Raw genomic sequence first — 24,010 nt, 5'->3', positions numbered from 1 at the left:
ATATATATATGGATATATATATATATATATATATCTGTCCACTGTCCACTGTCCTATTGTTCATTGATTTTCTCGAGCAGGCACCAGTAATGTCTCACAACAAATTGTGAGACTTGTTGTTACTGTTTTTGGCATATCAAACACACCACAGGGAGTTTGCCAGGCTTTGGCGTGTGGGTGAGATACTCTTGGTAGCTTGCCAGGCTCTCTGAGAAGGGCTGGAACCATAGCACAGCGGGTAGGGCGTTTGCCTTACATGCAGTCAACATGGCTGACCCGAGTTTGATTCCTTGCCCCTCTCGGAGAGCCCGGCAAGCTACCGAGAGTATCTCGCACGTACGGCAAAGCCTGGCAAACTCCCTGTGACATAATCGATATGCCAAACACAGTAACAAGTCTCACAATGTTACTGGGCCCGCTTGAGCAAAGTGATGAACAACGGGAGGACTATATATATATATATATATATATATAAATTATCACTATCACTATCATCCCGTTGTTCACTGATTAGCTCGAGTGGGCCCAGTAACGTCTCCATTCATCCCTGTCAAGTTCTAGTGTAGCCTGATGACATGCTGGGCGCTTCTTCAGGATCAGGAGAATGAGCCATTCATTGTTACTATTTTTGACATATCGAGTATGCCACGGATAGCTTGTCAGGCTCTGCTGCACTATGGGGATCTTTAGTCCCACCAACCCCACCAAAGTCATCAAATCACTTGTTTTGTGAGAATAGAGAATAATCCCTGTTGCCTGTTTTTTGGGGGGGAGCTGTGGAACTTGGACTGAAGTGAGGAAGTTCTCTTAGATAACAAATTCAACTGTAAATCTTAACCAGGTCTTTCCAGGTCTATCACCAACCCTCACACCATTTTTGAAGTTCTTAAAAAATTTTAAGAGGAGACAGGTAGTAAAATAAAAATAAATTTATTTGGGAAATGAGGAACGTGTGGTATGGAGAGAGAGAGACAGACAGACAGAGAGAGAGAGGTGTTTAAGAGAGAACATGGGCTTCCTCAGAGGGGAAAAAATCAAGTACACACCTCAGCTAGATCTTCAATGAATTCCCAAGTACATATGCCATAAAGAAAGTTCACATCTCAGGCAGAAGGTGACAAATGTGTCTTTTGCTCTGTCAATTTAGATTAGATAGAATTTTCTAAATTGCCTCCCCTCCCACCTCTATTGTCTGCTAGAGTAGTTGCTAAGAGGGAGTTTTTTAGATTGTGGTTGGTTCTCTTGTGTTCTTTGAGAGTCTTTGCTTCAGGGTAGAGCCTTTCCTCAGGTATGTTTGCCTTTCCAGGATCCATTCTTGCTCTAAGCCTCAGATGCAGAGGCTCCTCAAATGGGTCTATATCTCACAGGTCTTTGGGTTCCAAAGAGCATTTGTTTCTTTCTCAACAAAAATTGCCCTATTTCTCTGTCTAGAACCAATTATGGCTGGTCTTAGAAGCCACTTAATTTAAGCAAATAAAAAACATGACTGCCATATATTTTCTAATTCTTCAATATAAATAAATCATCCTGTGATAGGGCTGGGGCAATAGCACAATGGGTAGGGCGATTGCCTTGCACGTGGCCGACCCAAGTTCGATTCCCAGCATCCCATATATCCCCTGACCACTGCAAGGGGTGATCCCTGAGTGCAGAGCCATTAATAACTCCTGAGCATCACTGGGTGTGACCCAAAAAGAAAAAAAAATATGCTGTGATAAAAAGAAATAATTCTACAAAATCACTTGCTACAAATTTTCTTTGACATGTATTTTCACATTTAATAGTTGCATTATAATTACAGATTAGAGACAGCAAATTTTTTTATTTTATTTTGTTTGGGGGGTCATACCCACCAGTGCTCAGGGCTTGGTCACTTCTGGATCACTTCTGGCTTGCAGGACACAAGGCAAACACCCTATACCTTTCTACTGTACTGTTGTTCTGGCCCCAAGCAAAACATTTTGAGTATTCTGTTTCTTAAAAAATATTCTTCGAGAGTGTAATAGGAAAATAAATTTGTTTTGTGTACATGTGTCCTCATTAGCAGTATGGGTAATTGACTTCTGATACTCCTATTTTTGCTGTCTCAAAGGATAGTTTCTCTGCTGCTCTGTGTGTAAGATGCTCTGCCAAATTTTAATCACTAAAGCTCCTTAGGATCATTAGAATTCAGGTGGCTGATAATTCTTTGCTTAATTACCCAGTTGCTCTCGGTAAACTTCCAGAAAATAGAATAGACAAGTATAAAAATCATTACATTTGTGGTAAATAAACCAAATTTGCTAAGAGAGATCAGAGCACTGCCACAGCTTAGTGAAAGGTCTTTTACTCCATTATATTTGATTTTCTCCTCTTTAGGATAGAGAACAAAGGAAACATACTCAGGAAACATACTTCAAGAGACTTTAAAATAAGTCTCTAATGATATGCTTTATTCATAAAAAAGAAAACCTACCAACCCTTTAAAAAATGTCTTAAGAGGAAAATTCTGTCTGATGATCCTGTTAGGTCTCTGTATAACTATTAACCAACAGAGTAAATACTGTAAGAAGTTCCCGTCAGATACCATGAAAATGAGTAAGTAGCATAGGTAGAAATGAGGATTATTTTCTGTCTTAAGAGATTAACATATTTCTTGGCATTTTATTTGATAATACAGTTGAATATTTTAAAAAATTTAGTATGAAAGACTTGTAAAGGACATTATCCTTTTTCATTAGTTCTTTGTTAGATGTTAAGATAATAGTGTTACTATGTATTTATGTATTTGCATCAGTGTGAGTTAATATCACATGAAGCAATCTAAGCAATATATAAAATATATATCAGAGTTCTTGAAATGTAGCCCAAGGAAAATTATATTGATTAATATGTCTAGAATTTCTAAGTTGTAAATATTTTTATAAAAACTTTTAAATAGAAATTATTTAGTCACGTTTAAGCACCTATATCCAGTGGAAACAATTTCTTAATATCTGAATTACTCAATGAAGAATATTTTGATGATTAAGAAAGGCATTTTGTTGTTCATGCATGAACACTTCACAGACTATCAAGAATAAGAAGAATAATTCACTAAGGCAGTTTTTCCCTGGTGCATGCTCAGAAGGGAGGTAAGAAAAAAGAAAGTAACAGCAAGGCTGCTGTCAAATTTTTAGTTATTTTACAGTTTGTTCTTTATTCTTATTGTAACTGAAATAATAGGTCTAACAGTAATTATTTGATTCAAGCAAAATCAGAGAACAAAATAAGATAAAGACAGAAATTTATTAGTATACTATTTATTTTTATAATAAAAAGAAAGAATAAATAAATTTATCTAACAAAGGTAAAAAATGAATTTGTACAGAGAAAAAAAGAGAGGTTATTAAAACCTGAACAATTTTGGAAGCAAAATACTCATTTTGTTTTGATTTATATTTTATGTGATTATTAATAATTATTACTATGAGTTATAAATAAATTTTTATTACTGTGAGAGGTCACAAGCATTTATATATAAACAGAAGTGTCATCATAGGAAATAATTTCAACAAATTATGAATTTAAAAACCTGGGTTTTAGATAAAGGAATAGAAAATATCAAATGATGCCAAAGTCTTATGTCTTGAGTATAAAAATTAGAATGATAAAGAAAGACAAGTAAGATGTGTGTATCAGGGAATGAGAAGGCATATTGGTAAAATATAGCAGTATAAGTAAAGGATCTTGTCGTTTTGGTGTTTTAGAAGTTAAAAAACTGTATATATCAAAACCATAGATATCAACTATTACAAATATATTTTCAAACTATTAATATGAAAAAATATTTAGTTGAAAGAAATCAATCTTTAACTGTAATGTCTGAGAGTTGCTGTTTCTATTAAATGCTGTCGAGTAGCTGTGTTTGTGGTTTCTTATTTGTTCTATGACTTCACTATTATTTTTCTCCTAGAATTTATATTTCTTTAAATTGCTTCCTTACTTTTCCTGTGGTATCAATTTTTCAGGGATGTCTCTTTACAGATTGACTGTTCAACTGTTTGAGCTTTACATTACCTTATAAAATCATATAAGAACTTATAAGGCATATGTTTGTAGGAAGAATGAAATTAGATGTTTTTATTTTCAAGTACAAATGACTTAAAATTTGCAGAAAATATTTCAAATGAAAGGGAAGAAGTTAAGAACTATTCATAAAAAACTTCATATCTCTTGGGAGATGCTGTTTTATTTAGTGATGTAGAAATAACAGGGTCCAAAGAGACCGAGTTTATAAATAGAACATATTCTCACAGCCATTATAAATAATTAATGTATATTAAGGATTAGGAATAGTTAAATTCCATGAACAGAAATCATTATATTTTCTTTTTGCTAATAACTGTAGATAATATAATAATAAGACTAATAAAATATGAAATAAATCATTTAATATTTATTTATATTTTGCCTCTAAAACTATACTGTAATATGTAAATATCATAAATGACTGCCTGTGATATAAGGAAAAATGCTGATGGAAGAAACATATATATAAAACGTAATGCATTATAAATAAATTATATATTATATATTATATGTTATATAATATATTATATATTATATATTATCATGATAAGCTTGGATAACAACCTCTCTGAATTGCCTTCGGTATATCTCAAGATTAAAATGCACCTAGAACCCTGCCTTATTATATTAAAAATATTCTAATTTTTAATTCTTCAATGGAACTTAATTCCATCCTTCAAGTTTGGCTAAAACTTATTAGATCTCCATGAATTAGGAATCTATTTTATAGCAACATATTTGATAGTCCTAATTCAGATTAATGCATATTCATAAACTAATCATGTTAAACAAGTATTTCTGGAGAAATTAAAATTTATATAAATAATCACAAAACAAGTTTTGCATGCTAAATGAGCTTTATAATTCAGATCTAATTCTGTGCTTGGCAAATGGTTGACAATGAAAAGCATAGTTCCATTTAAAAGAGCTTGTCTGAAATTTCCCAGTAGTCAGATGGAAATAGTACTTGCAGCATTAGTGAATGTGCTTATTAGGAAGCAGAAGAGAACCAGAAATCAGAGTTGCACCACTAAGATAAAAAAGTAAGCTCAAGAAAATAGGAGTGTAGTTGCATGTTACATGTAGTTACACCATCGAGTGAAATGTTCGTGCAACTGGGCAGGCAAAAGGTGTTTGGGAGGTTAGATGAGAAAGCATACAAATTTGTAGAGGGAGTCACATCTTTGTCATAATTCTGCCTATCCCACATTTAAGGAAAAACTGAGGGAATAAAAACTGAATCAATCAATTGAGAAAAATGAATGATAGTGTTCTGAAAGAAGTTAAAATTGTCCTTAATACACAAAATATGAAGATTACACATATGACTTACCACATGATCTGTGATTTGGGGAATAGAGCAAAAGGCAATATTGCAATATGTGATGACCTACTAGTGAATTTAGAATTATAACTTATTTAAATATTGTTAAGCTTCTTTATAGGGATAATGTATGTGTGTGTGTGTGTGTGTGTGTGTGTGTGTGTTTGGGTTGCACCCAGTATTAATCTAGCTCTATGTTAAGGTTTCACTCCTGACTGGGCTAAGGGGACCATAGAGGGTGTCAGGGATTGGACCCAGATTGATCAATCTCAAGCATGTTTCCTACCACTGGACTGTCTCTCCTGTCTTAGAATAATTATTTTTAATTGTTTTAAGAGTGTCTGATTCTAAGTTGTTTACATATTGATTCCACTGAAAATGTCAAGAATAGTAGCACAGCTTAAGCAATGATAAAATGATGTACTTCTATATAGTATAAAATAAAGAATCACTGTGAAAGAGAACAATCCACTGCTCTAGGTATAGTATTCTCTGTTTCCCAAAGACTGATCAACTAAAATTTCGAATGCAGTACTATTTTACACTGATAGACAAGAAGAAGGAGAAAATCAAGTTACAAAGTCAAGAAAAGTTTAATGATTTTTGCAAAGCTTTGACATTTTTAAAATTCATAAATCAGTTGATATTTTTACATGCAATAAATAATTTTACAGTTTTGCCTCTTATTACTGCCAATGTTATAAATTATTTATTTATATTGAAATTTGAAACATATTTGGAAATTAAAATCTTGGAACAAATGATAGTCATTAAAGATAAAAATTTGTATTAGTACATGGAAGATTATTTTCAATCAGTTCATATTTCTAAAATGTATGATATAAAGCTTGTCTCAGGCATAAAGAATTAAATATAGGGTTCAGAGAGATAGTACATGGGTTAGGGTACTTGCCTTGCAACTCACCAAGACTGGGTTGGAATAAAATCCCCAGCAACACATATAGTGCCCTGTGCACTACCAGGGATCATCAGAAGTATAGAGCCAGGAATGGCCCCTGAGCACTGCTGGAGCACACCCCCTCCCATAAAAGAATTAAGCTTATATCAAGTGTCTCTATAAACATTTTTTGGAAACAGTGAGATTTGTGCATTTTGAAATATGAATGTCTTATTTCTCAAGACAGTGTAAAGAAAAGGTGCTTGGAGATAAGAAGGACATAATCTCACATATTCTGGAAAGGTAAGTAAATTTTTTGAAGAATTATATTAATGTATAAAAATAAAATAAATAATGAACATTTCTAATCAAGGGCTGAACAGATAACACAGCAGATAGGGTATTTGCCTTTTAAACAGCTGACCCGGTTTTGATTGCTCTGCCCTTCTCAGAGAGCCTGGCAAGCTACCGAGTGTATCTCGCCCACACAGCAAAGCCTGGTAAGCTACTCGTGACATATTTGATATGCCAAAAACAATAGCATCAAGTCTCACAACTTGTTGTGAGATGTTACTGGTGCCCACTCCAGCAAATTGATGAACAATGGGAGGACAGTGCTACAGTGCTACTAATTAAAGTATTTTCCTTTGTCAAAGTGACAACATGCATAAACTATAAAGAATTATTAGTAGTTAAATTTATTTAAATTTTATTTGTTAAGATAACGTTGATTTATGCAACTGTAAAATTTATGATGTAGTATATGTCTGCCATCACATTACCAATATTCCTTTAAAATTGTCTGAATCCCTTCCATTTTTTTCCTTGACATTCTTGGTAATGTCTGTTCTGCCATTATACTCAGAAGGTTTTCTTCATTACACACTGTTTCTTCCTTAAGTTTGTTTCTTTAAAACCCATACATGAGTGAGGTCATTTAGAAATTTTCTTTCATTTTCTGGGCTGGAGTGATAGCAAAGCTGGTAGGGCATTTGCCTTGCACGCACTGACCTGGCCAACCAAGGTTTGATTTCTCTGCCCCTCTCGGAGAGCCCAGCAAGCTACCAAGAGTATCTTACCCATATGGCAAAGTCTGGCAAGCTACCTGTGATGTATTTGATATGCCAGACACAATAACAAGAAGTCTTACAATTGGAGACGTTACTGGGCCCACTCGAGCAAATCAATGTACAATGGGAGGACAGTGCTACAGTGCTTTCATTTTCTACATATTTTGCTAAAATGGCATCATCTAGTTCTAGCCTTTTATAATAATTTCTTTTACCTATAGGTGTGTATTATTCCATTGCTTATACACACCAAAAGTTTATCTTTGTGGATATTTAACCAATTTGTTGTTGGACTTTGGTTTGCTTGCATATTTTGACTATTGTAAATAGCTCTGCAATGAACAGCTCTGCAATAAGTATACATTTATATACTTGGGTTATAATATAAATGTATGTACTGGGATAAATACTTAGAGGTGGAGTTGATGAATCATATGGTTGATCTATTTTTAGTACTTTTTAATTTTTATTAAGTTTTATTGATCCCCATTCTGTTTCTCATTGAGACTGAACCAATAGTATATTCTTACCAGTGTTATATCAGGGTTTCTACTTCATATAGTGTTTCAACATTTGATTCTGGCTTATTTAATATAAAAATCTCCTAATATGCAATTATACATCATTCATTTGATTTGAACTTATCTGTTAGTAAATCGTAATGAGTATTTCTTATCTGTTTTGCCATTTTTGCATCTTTGTTGGAGAAATTTCTGTTCTATTTCTCCATTAGGGGAGATGACCTGAGCCACAACAAACAAAGCTCAGGGATTACTCCTGACTCTGTGCTTAGGATTGTTTAGTGGTAGTGGATGATCACATGTGGTGCTAGTGTTAGGGGTTGAATCAGTGTTGGTCACTGCAAAGCAAGTGACTTAAATACAGTACTATCTCTCTGACCAAGTTTCTCCCTATTTTTGATGGTGTTATTCATTTTGTTGTTGCGTTTTGCAAGTCCCTATATATCTTGGAGACTAGTCCGTTGTCTGATATGTGCACAATATTCTACTCAGTGGAATATTTTTTTTATTTCAGCAATTTTCTTTCACATTGCATAAGCTTTAATGTAGTCCCATTTATAAGTATTATTTTGTCCGTTTGTTTTTGTCATATGCAGAAATGCTCAGGGCTTATTCCCGATTCTTCACTGAGTGATTACTTCTAAACAGAACACAAGGAATGCTATGCTATGTGATGCCAGGAGTCAAACCCAGGTCAGTTGTGTGCAAGGCAAGCACTCTAACCACTGTACTGTCTTTCCACTTCTCACCCATCCCCCATTTATTATTTGTGTGCTTGATTTGCTTTCCAGTATTGTAAAATTGAGTTTACTATTGAAAATAATAAACAAGTGATTTTTTTTTATTGAAATACCGTGTGAGCAGTTACAAAGTTTTCGGTTTAAGTCTCGGTCATACAATTATGAAACAACTGATCCTTCACCAGTGCACATTTTGCATCACCAAAACCCCCAGTATCCACTCACCTCACCCCCTCCCCCACCTATGTGGCACATGATTTCCATGTTACTCTATCTCTACTTTGATTATACTCAATATTTGTACACCAAGCGCACCATTATTATTTGGGGTTTAAGAGAGTGAATTTTATCTGTTTTATTTAAAGCATTTTATATATTTGACACTAACAACAGGATCCTTAATCTATGTTTATTGAGATTCTTTTCAAAGTGTCAGACTGTGAATAAGGACAAAATCAAGTCAATGTTATTAAAGCTTTAACTTCTGAGGAATTAAGAAACAAAGTTAAGTAATTCCTCCCATAAGATGAGAAAATAAGCTAACTAACTTCCATGAACAGTTTTTTAAGTGATATAAATCATTTCAAAAATAGTTACCAAAGGAAGAGGAGAAGGATTACAGAGAGAGCATGATTATACGTTGAGTGTATATTATGTGAGGTGCATATGATATCCAACAGGTATTGTATATTAAAGTGCTTTATTTATAGTAGTTATGATCTTTGCAATACAGCATATAAGTGAAAATTTAATTGTCCTGAATGAAATTACTCTTGGATCTTATTAAATAAGAAGAAAAACAAACAAACAAAAATATTGTAAAAATCTCAAGATAAAATACTAGGGAATAGAGAACAAAGTTTAGAACACTAAAAAGAGAAAGTTTTAGTTTGGGTAAAAATCACAAAGTGATATAATTCATCTCAACATTAAATATCTGGGAAATATTAAGGCATGAAACTACAAAATGTGACTTTGACTTCAAAAACAACTAGCGAGCACTAAAAAACATTAAGAAAAATATTGGGGAGTGCTGGAATAAAAGTAAGGTTGCAGCGGCCAGAGAGATTGTATAGCAAGTGAGATGTTTTCCTTTTGTGAAACCAACTGGGGTTCAATACCTGCCATTCCTTGTGGTCCCTCAAGCACCAGTAGGAGTGATCCCTGAGCACTGAGCCAAGAATAATCCCTATGCACAGTTAAGTGAAGCCAGAAAACTAATAATAAAATAAAAGTAAGATTTTAGAAGCGAAAAGCTTTAGTTAGGTAGGGCTTAAGAAAAAAGTAGAGACACTAATGACTTTATGAATGAAGTAAAAACAATTTCAAAGGCATGGTGTAATATTTGGAAATGTTAAATGAAATGCTTATTTCACAGTTTTTGTGTGAAATGGAATCACCATGTATTATATGACAAACAACTTAAATGCACTTGAGGATTTTTTCTGTAACTATCTTGAAGGTATTCTCCCACATTATAAATATAACAGTGCATATTAAATCATCTGATAAACATATTAAATATAATTGAGAACACTATAAAAATAAACTCTGTTTAGCTTGACTTTTGACGTCATTGTTATTTGTTTTCTAGGTGAATGAATATTTGAAGTTGGCAAAAGAAGAAAATTCATGTTTCTAGTGATTGGAATATTCCGATATGCAAAACTTATATAAAATTTTTGTACATATAAAAATACCACTTTATTTGCCTTTAACTTACTTATAAGTTTAATATTTGGTACTAATTCATATAAAATTCAAGAAGGTAATGGAAATAATAACTATACTGAATATAATTAAAGGAAAATAAAGTAAGGTTGATTTGATGACCTATAATCATATGAAGTTATCTTTTACAGTTTGTGACTCTTTAGTTACCAATGAAATATTTTTTAAATTTTTTTCACATCTGGGAAATAATCCAAAAGTTAATCATGATAAACCACACAACAATAACAACATTTATCCTGCTGGGGCTGACAGATGACCCACAGATGCAGATCTTACTTTTTATTTTTCTATTTTTAACTTACTTGCTTAGTGTAACAGGAAACTTGATTATTATCATCCTCACATTGGTGGACTTACATCTTAAAACTCCTATGTATTTTTTCCTCAGAAATTTTTCCTTTTTGGAGATCTCATTTACAACTGTCTGTATTCCTAGATTCATGTACAGTTTATCATCTGGGGATAATACTGTTACTTACAATGCTTGTGCAATTCAAATATTTTTTGTTATTCTCTTTGGAGCAACAGAGTTTTTTCTCCTGGCAGCCATGTCCTATGATCGCTATGTTGCTATCTGTAAGCCCCTTCATTATACAACCATCATGAACAATAGGGTATGCACCATATTAGTCCTTTCCTGTTGGGTATCAGGATTGCTAATCATTCTCCCACCTCTTGGCATGGGTCTTCAGCTTGAATTCTGTGACTCCAATGCCATTGATCATTTTAGCTGTGATGCAGGCCCCCTTCTAAAGATCTCATGTTCAGATACCTGGCTAATAGAGCAGATGGTTATCATTATGGCTGTTTTTGCCCTCATTATAACCCTAGAGTGTGTAATTCTTTCCTACACATACATCATCAAGACAATTCTAAAATTTCCATCTGTTCAACAAAGAAAAAAAGCCTTTTCTACCTGCTCATCCCACATGATTGTGGTTTCTATTACCTATGGAAGCTGTATTTTCATGTATCTCAAGCCCTCTGCGAAAGATGAAGTGGCCATAAATAAGGGTGTTTCATTACTGACTACTTCAGTTGCACCCTTGTTGAACCCCTTCATTTATACCCTAAGGAATAAGCAAGTGAAACAAGCTTTCAATCACTCCATAAAGAGGATTACATTTCTCTCAAAAAAATCCAAGTTCTGATGAATCAGAGTAAAATTCAGAAGAATATTTAACTATCAATTATGTCATATAACTTGGTTACTTTGTTTGTACAATATAGTAATATTGGATTTATTAAATTCATTTTATGATACAGCCTAATCTCACAAATATTAAACTCTATTTTTAAACCAAATTCATGCATTTTTTCTAATTATAGTACTATAAAATATATCTTAAATTTATTTAGCTTGTTTTCACTACTGGTTTGCATTTTTATTAGGGGATAATGAGAGCAATAATACTTAAAGTACAACATTTTAAAGAAGGCATGTAGCAGTAGAATTATTACTTCCTTAAAATGTATCAATATTAAAACAATAAAGTGGATAAAATAATATATAATAGAATCAATTAGAAAATCGAAAAAAGCAAAAGTATATTAAAGTAAATTAAAACCAAGTAAGACACTCAGTCTAATCACAAAAGGAAAAAAATTAAAAAACAGTAAAGAAGAGAACTTAATCCTATACTAAGTTCCTCCTTACGAGGGGAGTTCTTTTTCCCCTCTCTTCTACTTTGCATTAAATTTTCTAGTTCCCAAAATAAACCCCAAAAACAAAAACAGCAAAGAAGAAATTAAGATACTAAAAGAGCTTGTAAATTCTTAGAATTAAAGATATAGAAACACCTTTAGAATAACTTTAGAATAGCTAGTTCTTTATGTATAATTATGAGAGAAGAATTTCACTGATGGACAAAAGAAAAAGTTCAAAGGTCAAGAGCTCATGACTTGCTCATGAGGGACCCAAGTTCTATAGGCACTGACAGATCTCCAAAATATCACTGGGTCTGTCAATGACCTAGTGCTGAAGGACACTAGTATTGAGTTATTCAGCAAGATGACCTAATTATTGCCAAAACTGAGCCTACTCTGGGTATCCTGAGTTGTTAGAATGTCATAGCCAATCACAAGAGCCATACATTTAACTTAAATCACATTTAACCATAGTTCTACTTATTATGTTTTATAAAATTGGGATAAAATATTAAATAATGACATATAAAATGAAAAAAACTTATTCTGATAAAATATGAGAAATGCTTATATAATGTGATACTCACTGAGAGAAATTACAAGCCATCAAAGAGAGTCATTCAACAAAAATTTTAAAATGAAACAATAAAAAGGACTACTCATAAAATTATTCTTGAGAGGAAAATTGTAGCAAACAGCCATAAATTTAAGAGATTCAAGTTTGAGGAAAGTACAAGACTTTATTTTGTTTTGGTGGTTTGCTCACATTGGCAGTTCAGCGACAGTAACCATGTTTAACAATTGTTGTGAGGGATCTCCTGCTCAGGCATCACTCCTGATGCTCAGGACACCACATGGGGTGCTGACTGGGCTTGAATTCAGTCAGACTGCATGCAAGGCAATGTCTTGCCCACTAGCTATGCTCTCTCTCCATCCCAATGTATTTTATTAGTGAAATGAAATGAGGAAAGGAAGAAAAGAGGGGCTGAAGGAAGGAAGGAAAAAAAATTAAAAGGCAAACCTCTCCTGATAATAAGCCCACTGTTTTTGACTCAAGAGTTAAAGCTGGCAGTGCTTGGGAACAACTTTAGTCCTGGTTCTTGACAAGTCCCAGTGTTAGGGTTTAGGGGATCATATGTTGGTGGGGGAATAAAAAAACAGATCCCACGTGCAAACCATGTCCTCTTCCCCTTTGAGATATCTTCCTGGCACTAAGCTGGTATTTTAAATTACCTTCATCAGTGAATCACTGCTTCAATTGGCAGGTCAAAGAAAGAGTTGTTTAAAAAGTTTTAACATGCAGCTAATTTCAATTCAATCCATGAACACCTCTAAAAGTACCTCAAGAGCAATACAGCCTAATCTCCCCAAACCAAACCAACAAACAAAACCAGAAGAAAATAATGACTTAAAAACCACACCTTTTAAAGTGTACGAAAACATAAATTATTTAGGATTCAACTTAAATGATGTGATGGGCTAGAGCGATATAGCACAGCAGGTAGGGTGTCTGCCTTGCACGCGGCCGACCCGGGTTTTATTCTTCCATCCCTCTCAGAGAGCCTGGCAAGCTACCGAGAGTATCCCGCCCACATGGCAGAGCCTGGCAAGCTCCCCGTGGTGTATTTGATATGCCAAAAACAGTAACAAGAAATCTCACAATGGAGATATTACTGATGTCCACTCGTGCCCACTGATGAGCAATGGAAGGACAATGGACAGTGCTATATTGTGTGTGTGTGTGTGTGTGTGTGTGTGTCTTCTAAGCTCCACTCTTCCATTTCTACCTTCAAATCTAGTACATCCTTGCTGATTATTCTAAATGATTTGTCAAGTGATGACAGAGACTTGTTGAAGCCCCAGCAATTATTGTGTTTCTATCAATGTCTTCCTTTAAGTCTATTGGCAGTTACTTTGAGAATCTTCCTTGAATTAATATATATTTATTATAATCAACTGAATATATATTTAGGAGTGTGAGTTCTTTCTGATATGCCTAGCCATTGATCATTGATAAATGACTCTCTTTTCATAACATTTTTAGTCCTGAAGTCTATGTTTTCTGATACCCACATAGTCATCCTGACCTTTTACTTTCTAGAGTCTCTAGGACTCTAATGGTTCTCTTATGTGTTCCTCTTCCATTAATCCCAGAGTTTTCTTGACTATTGTTCATTTATTTTGAGTTATTTTTCCACCTTATGATGTTGTCTAAAGTTATCTGCATCCCTTCCAGTGAGTTTTTCATTTTACTTAAAGAATATTAGTTCGATCTTTTCTGCTTGTAATTTTTTCATTTCTGCTCTTACATCCACTTGAGGTTTATTGGCTGTTTATTCCATTGTTTCTTTGAATTAATTAAGCATCCTCCACATTTCCACTTTAAAGATATCTTTATAGATAAAGATGAGAAGTTACACATCTCATTAGTACTGATTGTGTCTTCAAGACTACGATCCTGCTTCATAAGATGGAGGAGTTCTGTGTTGTTTACACATTGAGCCTGTTGAAAACTGGGATGAGTCTCTCCGGTTTACTCCTTCTACCTCTCCACAATTGGCAAGCTCTCTGGGTGACACAGCTTTTAAAAAAAATTTTATTAGTGAATCACCATGAGATACAGTTACAGACTTACATACTTTCGTGCTTGCACCTCAGTCATACAATGATCGAGAATCCATCCCTCCACCAGTGCCCATTTTCTAGCACCAATGGTCCCAGAATCCCTCCCACCAACCCCTACCCTCTCCCCTCCACCACACTCCGCCTCTGTGACAGGGCATTCCCTTTTGCTCTCTCTCTCCTTTTGGATGTTGTGGTTTGCAATAGAGGTATTAAGTGGCCATCATGTTCAGTCTATAGTCTACTTTCAGCCTGAATCTCCTATCCAGGCGGGCCCTCCTAGCACCCTTTACTTGGTGGTCCCTTCTCTATCTGAGCTGCCACAGCTTTTTAGTGCTTTCTCCTTTCTCTGTCAATGCTGCCATCCTGTTGTTCATTGATTTTCTCAAGCGGGCCCAGTAACATTGTGAGACTTGTTACTGTGTTTGGCATATCAAATACATCACAGGGAGCTTGCCAGGCTTTGCCATGCGGGCAAGATACTCTCGGTAGCTTGCTGGGCTCTCTGAGAGGGGCGGAGAAATTGAACTCAGGTCGGCCACTTTGGCCGTATGCAAGGCAAACACCCTACCGCTTTGCTATCGCTCCAGCCCATCAATGCTATCCAACAGAATTTATTGTTCCTCGTTTTGAGTTTCTTGAGCTGGTCTAGGACATTATTTTCTGTGTGGAATATGCAGAATGGGTTTGATTTTGTGGCCAAGTTAGCACCCTGGGCACGGGGTAGACTGATTATGCCTGCTTCATCCACTGTGATGTTAGTTGAGTCGAAAACCCAAGGCATTCCTCTGCTGGGTTCCCAGAGCCACCCATTTCACCTTGTTAGTACTTTTTTTTTTTTCAAGAAACTTATAATGTTGTTTTTCCAAGAGCGATGGTAACTGGTCACTTGGTGAAGGTAATCCTTGCAGATATCTCTAGACCACAAATTTTTTATTTCCTCCATGCAATAATTAGCTGTTTGGTAGCACTGTAGCATTGCCCTCTCATTGTTTATCAATTTACTCTAGCAGGCACCAGTAACATCTCCATTGTGAGACTTGTTACTGTTCTTGGCATATTGAATACACCACGGGGAGCTTGCTAGGCTCTGCCGTGTGGGTGGATAGCTTGCTGGGCTCTCCAACAGGGATGCAGGAATCGAATCCACATTAGCCATGTGCAAGACAAATGCTCTATCCACTATGCTATAGCTCCAGCCCAGCTGTTTGGTAGAGTATATTACTGTTATGCAAATATCAGTATCATAATCTCACACCAGCAATACTCTCTTTATTGGCTGGCCTGGGAACCCATCGCTTAATCCCTACAGTTGGAGCATTCACTAGTTTATACTGAAATTTAAGAGAAGAATATTATACTTGAAAAAACTGCCAAAGCCATGATAGAAATAGGATGTTATATTGGAAATACTGTGTGACTATTGTGTAGATAAATACTACCTGCATTAAAGGTATGGAACATTTTGCTTTATCTTTTCTACTCCACTTATTCTAGTCAATTCAAGAGGAAAAATAATTTTATTGATGTTTGAGATACAACGTTTTAAATTATGTGTGTATATTTATAAAAGTCTTTATCTGTTATAATTTATTTTAAAAAATATCCACCAATAATCTGTTATAGTTAATACACTTATGTTTCATGTTAGAATCAATTGACAAAGTATCCAAGATATAATTTCACAAATTTGTAGCATTAGTAAAAGATTAAATATCACTAGCACACATAAAAGATATGATACTGCTAATAGCTTGCTTCACTGTCACTATCACTGTCCTCCCATTGTTCATCAATTTGCTCAAGTGGGCTTGAGTAGTCTCCATTGTGACACTTGTTACTGTGTTTGGCATATCGAATACATCACAGGTAGCTTTCCAGGCTTTGCCTTGCAGGTGAGATACTCTTGGTAGCTAGCTGGGCTCTCCGAGAGGGGTAGAGGAATCGAATCTGGATTGGCCAGGTGGGCCGCATGCAAGGCAATCGTCCTACCCGCTGTGCTATTGCTCCAGCCCACTAATATCTTCAACATCACTATAACGTAAAGTAATTGATATCATGGGATAATGTCAACTCAATCACAGTGTTATGACTTCTATAAGTGATAAGATCTGCAATTCTGGAGTAATATAAAATAGGTTTTGAAAAATTAAAACTAGTAATTATACAAGTTGTTATACATTTAATCATATATTTCTATCGAATGATATTTGAAGATGTTCAAATTATTAATCGTACTTACATTCTTTAAAATATTGTGCATGTTATCAGCTATTGTAAATTAAATAAAATTACTTTACTTTCCTTTGATATTGAAAAAATTTGCCCACTGAAAATACTTTAAAAAAATCATAAAACTTTAAGTTCTTTTGCAGAAAAATATGATCATTTAAAGTAGCATGTTTAAATTTAAAATCACTATATAAACTAGTTTTTTGCATTATTCTTAAAAAGTCAAATGTATTCTGAAGAATTTAAATCAGAATTTATTATGTACCTTTCAAGTAACAGAGAGTATGTTCATTTAAATTACTAAGCTCTCCAAGAACATTCGAAGCTCTCCAGGAACTAATATTACCAATAAACCACAATTCTTCATTTGTTATAGTTGTAAAATTTTGGAGAAAATATTTTTACAAACTCTTGGAAAAATTTAAATTATGTTTCTAATGTAATGGTTTTTACTCTAAAGAAGAGAAAAACTAACTATAATACACACAATAAAAATGTCTAAACTCAGGCAAGCATATAGTTATCTGGATGATTAAAATTAGATATTTATTCTAAAACTACTAAAGTAAAAATCATTTGTGCTTAATGCTGATTTTGTCTTTTCGTCATTTTTTTCCATAAAGTGTTATTTGTCTGGAACAGAAAATGTCTTCCTAAATATATTTCTGAGGGCTTCTTTAACTTGCTTGTTCCTCAGAGTGTAAATGAATGGGTTCAGCAAAGGGGCAACTGAGGTATTTAGCACAGCAACTCCTTTGTTTATAGTAACTCTTTCACTTGCTGATGGCTTTATGTAGATAAATATACAACTACCATATGTGATAGACACAACGATCATATGAGAAGAGCAGGTGGAAAAGGCTTTCATCTTTTGCTGAGCTGAAGGGAATTTTAAAATTGTTTTGATGATGTAAGAGTAAGAAAGTATCACTAATATCAAAGTGACAATGAGGGTGATCACAGCTAAGACAAAAGCAATCATTTCTAAACTGTGTGTGTCTGTGCATGAAAGTTGCAGAAAAGGAGAAATGTCACAAAGAAAGTGATCAATGATATTTGAAGAACAGAAATCTAGACCAAGACCTAATGTCAATGGAGGGAAAACGACTAGAAATCCACTTACCCAGGAACTAATTACCAGCTTATGACAGACTCTGTTGCTCATGATAGACGTATAATGCAAAGGTTTGCAGATGGCAACATACCGGTCAAAGGACATAGCCGCCAAAAGGAAAAATTCTGTCACCCCCAAGAATATATAAAAAAACAACTGAGAGACACAGCCATTATAAGAAATATTTTTGTCCCCAGTTATGATGGTGACTAGGAATTTGGGGATGCAGGCACTAGTGAATGCAATTTCCAGGAAAGAGAAATTGCGAAGGAAGAAATACATCGGGGTCTTGAGACAGGAATCCAGCAAAGTGAGGGCAATGATGGTGAAGTTTCCTATCATACTTAGTATGTAATTTAGAAGTAGAAAAAAGAAAATTAGAAGCTGTAATTGAGAATTCTCTGTCAGTCCCAGGAGTATAAACTCTATTTGCTTTGTATGATTCTTCATTTCTCTTTTATGAAGTAGGCAAATTCTAGAAATAAGAAGTACAAATAAGAAACTACATGAATACCTATTTAATCAGGATGCTATACAAAAGAATCCATATTTTATAGCATAGTGGGTAGGGGGTTCGCCTTACACGCGGCCAACATGGCCGACCCGAGTTCGATTCCTCCGACCCTCTCGCAGAGCCCGGCAAGCTACTGAGAGTATTCGATATGCCAAACACAGTAACAACAAAGTCTCCAATGGAGACGTTACTGGGCCCGCTCGAGCAAATCGACGATCAACGGGAGGGCCTTTACCTTTACCTTTTACTTACTAAAAAAGCAACACTCCAGGAATTTAAAAGACATGATCTACAACAGTACAGATTAAGCTATTTTATAAAGTAGTTATGGAAGTCAACTCACGTGTGCAAAGTCCCGTAATTGTTAAGTTTTTCACCCTTCTAATGTCCAGTCTTATGAACACTGATTTTAAGTGAGCATATTTAGAAGTAAGATAAAACCTTACTACAAGGTTTAAACAATTAACTTACTTTTAATGAAGTCCTGAAGTAAAATTCTGAAATTTTAGATTTCACATTAAAGTGGCATTGATATATCTCTTATAACGTTCCTATTAACTACTGATGAAGGCATTTTATAAAGAGGTAGAGTATAAAATCACAACAATATATATATATGACTTAGAAAAATTTAAGCTGAATGTTAAATATGCAAATATAAAACATATGTACAAAATTATAAATTATTTGGAAACTCAGCCTATTCTTACATGCAAATATAAAAGAATATAGGAAATGACAATTTCCTTCTAATTTACTTATTTGTGTATGTTGCATGTTTTGGGTCAATTTTTTATTTAAAATACTTTTCATAATAGGGTTTAATCCATACAGCATTCAACTGTCACACCTACAACCAAGGTATCTGTTTTCCCATGGTACCATCTGTCCACCCCCACCTTGGTAAACTCAGTTCTACAAAGCAATTTTATGTTGTGTTGCAATCGGTCATTATTTTTCCCTCACTATGTTTCGTTAGCCCACTTATGAGACAGATCATTCTGTTCTTTTCCTTCTGATCAACTTCACGCTGCCTGCATATTTCCAATTGCACTTTTCATATGTCCATGGACGTTTCATTTCTTGGCTACTTTTTTTTTTCAGATTCGGGATATTTTGAACAGTGCTATAGTGAACATAGAAGCACAAATGTCTTTTCAAAAGAGTGTTTCTGATCCCTCAGGGTAGATGCTGAGAAGTAGAATCATTGAGGCATGTGGCAGCTCAATTTTTAGTTTTTTGAGGAGTGCCTGCATTGTCGTCTAGATTAGTGGACATTGTCACCAGCAGTGAACGAAATCTATTTTCCCTGCATCCAAGCCAACTCTGGTCATTTGCTCTTTTGGATTCATGTCAGTCTCTCAGGTGTGAGGTGGTAACTCGTTGTTTTAGTTTGTATTTCCCTGGTGATAAATGATCAAGAGCATTATAATCATATATTTATTATCCATCTGTCTTCTTTAAAAAATTACTCGTACTTCTCTCCATTTTTAATTGTTTTTTTCTCAAAACTTTCTTTGTGTATTTTATATACCTGGCTTTGTATATCTTGGTTTTCAATCTTTTATCAGATGCATGGTGAGAAAATTATTTTCTCCCAATCTGCTGGGTATTTTTTATTCTACTCATCATTTCCTTTGTGATAAGAAGTCTTATAATTTAATAAAGTCACATGTTTATTCTTGCTTGTCTTTACTTGGTCAAATACAGTGAGCAAAAAGAGTGATAAAGAGTTTTAGGAAATTTATTTATAACATCTTTTTCAGAATATATTGGGTTAATAATGTTATTAATATTAAATTTTATTTTATTGCATATTTAATTTTTAATTCTACAGTGCTTCAAATTTTATGTAAAGGTCTACACCAAATTAGTGCTGATTAATTCCAGGTATAGTACTAAAAATTTAATAAATTATTTTATACTGAAATTTTTCCTAATAAGTGAGTAGATAAATTATAAATTAACTATATATATATAATAAATTTGTATCCTATTAGAAAAGAAGAAATCTTGTCTTAGACTGCAACTTGGATAGAACTGGAAGGTATCATGCTAAGTGAAATAAGCCTGGAGAAAGATCAGGTGGTCTCAGTCATATGTTATAGATAAAGGAAGCCATGAATAATTGTAATAACAATTACAATTGTCCACATTAATGTCCACATCATTTCATTTAAAACTGTAGATAATATATCTTATAATAATAATAATGAAATGTGTTAATTCAATTAGTTTTGAAATGTGAATTTGAAAATGTTAATAGAAGAAAAATATATTCAGTAATCTTAAAAAACACTTTTTGGTTGAAAGGTATTTATTATAAATGATAAAGGATATGACATACTGTCTTACTTTTTCAAATATACGGATATTATACCACTCTATTTATGAAATAAATTTAAAAAATTAAAAGTAAAGCAAAATTTTTATCTTTTAAAATTTTGTTGGGAGTATGGGTTTTTCACACATGGATATGCTTAGGCTCTTCTTCTAGCTTTGTGCTCAGGGATCATTCCTGGTGAAGATCAGGGGACTAAGAATTAAACCTAGATTGTCTGTGTTCAAGGCAAGTAACTTACCCACTGTACTATCTACTCCAGCACAGAGCACAAATTTCGGATGAAATATTCAACCATATATTAAGAAAGGGCTGGAGTGATAGCACAGCAGGTAGGGAGTTTGCCTTGCACGCGACCCGGCTGACCCAAGTTTGATTCCTCCACTCCTCTCGGAGAGCTCGGCAAGTTACCGAGCGTATCTTGCCTGCATGACAAAGCCAGGCAAGCTACCCATGAGGTATTCAATATGCCAAACACAGTAACAACAAGTTTCAAAAACAATGGAGACGTTACTGGACCCGTTCGAGCAAATCAACAGACAACAGGAGGACAGTGCAGTGCAGTGCTATATTAATAAATGATAATAGGACTGTAGCACTGTCATAGCACAGTCGACCCATTGTTCTTTGATTTGCCCGAGGGGGCTCCATTCATCCCTGTCACATGCTAGTGTAGCCCAATGGATTCTGGTCACTCCAGGAACACGAAGTGAGAATTACTGTTACTGTTTTTGGTATATCGAATATTCCATGGGGAGCTTGCCAGGCTCTGCTGTGCAGGCAGAATACTCTTGGTAGCTTGCCAGGCTCTCTGAGAGGGATGGAGGAATTGAACCTGGGTCGGCCGCGTGCAAGGCAATCGCCCTACCCGCTGTGCTATCGCTCTAGCCCAATAAATAATAATATGTCAAAAAAATTACCATTGTGAAAATGGAGTCATCAAATCTATGCTCCAATTTCAATAAATTAAAATATCTAAATGACTTCTTAAAGAAACCATGATATGTCCTCTTAAATAAATAATAATTCTTTTATTGAGTCTTGGAAGATTATAGAGGGATTAAGGCACTTTCCTGTGGAAAACCCTGGTCTGATCTTCAGCACCATACACAATTCCTCAAGAACGGCCAGGAGTGACTCCAGAACATAGAGGGAGAAGAAAGTCTTAGCATCACAGGTGTGACCCAAACCCTAATATAAAGATGCAAATATTTAGTATATGGGCTGGAGCGACAGCACAGTGGTAGGGTGTTTGTCTTGCACGCAGCCAGCCCTGCTGAGCTGGGTTCGATTCCTCCATCCCTCTTGGAGAGCCCGGCAAGCTACTGAGAGTATCTCGCCCGTGCGACAAAGCCTGGCAAGCTACCCATGGCGTATTCAATATGCCAAACACAATAACAATAAGTCTCAAAAAAATGGAGCCGTTGCTGGGCTCACTCAATCAAATCTATGAACAACGGGAGGACAATGTTTGTTTATATATATATATATATATATATATATATATATGTCTTTACTTTCAATACTAATTTTTCAATCAATTATCTCTATGACATTGATAGAACAGATAGAAAACCATAGGTGAAACTAAATTTCTTCCTGAGTTTATATTTATTGGGTCCTGTTTATTCTACCATTATATGCCATTGTTGCTTTCTTTTTTTCACAAAATAAATTGAGAAATCTAGTAGGATCCATGTAGGTATCAGAGTAATTTCAAACATTCAAGCTTTTTCTGAACTTTTTCTGTAACTGATGCAGTTTTGACAATCAATAATTATCAACAAGCTGTCATTGTCCAAATTGTGACCATATTTCACCTTTTCAAATAAGCTATCTTTCAATATTTAAAAATGTGTTAAAGTATGTGGAATCTATTCTACAGATTAAAAATCCTTCGAGTTTTATGTATCTCTATAAAATTGCTCATGTACTTTGCATTTAAAAATTAATAAAATTATTATTTTCTACATAATTGATAGTAAAGTGTCTTATTTAAACAACTTAAATATTAGAAACGGACACAAATCAAGAATCCCACTTCATTTATATTTTCATGAAATAAAAAATGTGAAAAACAATATTCATAGGGATAATACAATATTACATACATATCGTTTTATATGAAACTTACAAGATTTTTGTAATTATACATTTTGTAATTATAAATTTCAAAATAAATTAACATTTAAATTTTACTTACCATTAATAGAATATCATTCTATTTATCCACAATACAGAAGAATCAACCTAATGAAACTCAAGTTAGTTATTAGAAAATGATATTTAATTGTTTATTTAGGAAAACAGAGGGCAAAGTATTATAGATTTAGTAAAGTAAAATTCTCATTGCAACATGAATCTGAACATATATTATCTAGGCTTTATATATTATGATTTTAAATAAAATCCTCTTTTCTGTTAAATAATTTAAAACATGTGTGTGCCTGGCTAATAATCATATACTGAAAATGCTCATAAATACTATGATAACTATGATAATTACCTTGAGACTTTGAAATTATTCTGTTTCAAATAATTAAAATAACTATGATTCTCTACCGGAAATCTATAGGGGCATTATGTCTAGGGAATTATCAGGTCAAAAGGTAGTCAAATGTATAAAATACCAAAACTTTTGCCTTTTGTCTTTACATTTAATTATAAACAAATCTTTTTTTTTTTTTTTTGCTTTTTGGGTCACACCCGGCGATGCACAGGGGTTACTCCTGGCTCTCCACTCAGGAATTACTCCTGGTGCTCAGGGGACTACATGGGATGCTGTAGTCTGGGAATCGAACCCGGGCGCATGCAAGGCAAATGCCCTTCCTGCTGTGCTATTGCTCCAGCTCCTAAACAAACTTTTTTGATCTTCATTTCCCGGATAATCATTGATGATAAACTATTTTTCTATATACTCTTTGAAAATCTGTCTTTTCATCTCCTCTCCCCTTCCAAACTTCTTTGGGTTTTGTTGTGCTTATTGAACTTTGAGAATGCTGAAATATATCTTGGAAATTAACCCTTTGTCTTATGCATGGTGTACAAATATTTTCTCCTAGTCAAGTCTGTCTTTATTTCAGGCCTCATTTCTTTTGGAGTATGAACTTTTTTTTATATGCTATAATCCCATTTGTTTATTTATGTATTTGTTTTCTTTAAAAATGTCATATCATTTAACACTCCTCTAAAATAATACTTTG

The 24,010-nt window shown here is 34.3% G+C and overlaps 2 protein-coding genes across 2 annotated transcripts; one reads left to right on the top strand and one right to left on the bottom strand.

The window, feature by feature from the left end:
• Positions 1 to 10,540: 10,540 nt before the first annotated feature.
• LOC130024647 (olfactory receptor 6C2) lies at positions 10,541 to 11,488 on the top strand. Its single transcript, XM_056115347.1, has one exon. The coding sequence runs from the start codon at positions 10,541 to 10,543 to the stop codon at positions 11,486 to 11,488; it is 948 nt and encodes a 315-aa protein (XP_055971322.1).
• A 5,975-nt stretch (positions 11,489 to 17,463) lies between these two features.
• LOC130024829 (olfactory receptor 6C70-like) lies at positions 17,464 to 18,402 on the bottom strand. Its single transcript, XM_056115631.1, has one exon. It carries the CDS (start codon positions 18,400 to 18,402, stop codon positions 17,464 to 17,466), a length of 939 nt encoding a protein of 312 aa, XP_055971606.1.
• Between the last annotated feature and the right edge of the window lie 5,608 nt (positions 18,403 to 24,010).

Source organism: Sorex fumeus, unplaced genomic scaffold (genome assembly GCF_029834395.1).
Source record: "Sorex fumeus unplaced genomic scaffold, SorFum_2.1 ptg000029l, whole genome shotgun sequence".
Lineage (NCBI taxonomy): Eukaryota > Metazoa > Chordata > Mammalia > Eulipotyphla > Soricidae > Sorex > Sorex fumeus.
Note: the sequence above shows the minus strand (reverse complement) of the source record. Positions and strands in the feature narration are given on the sequence as shown.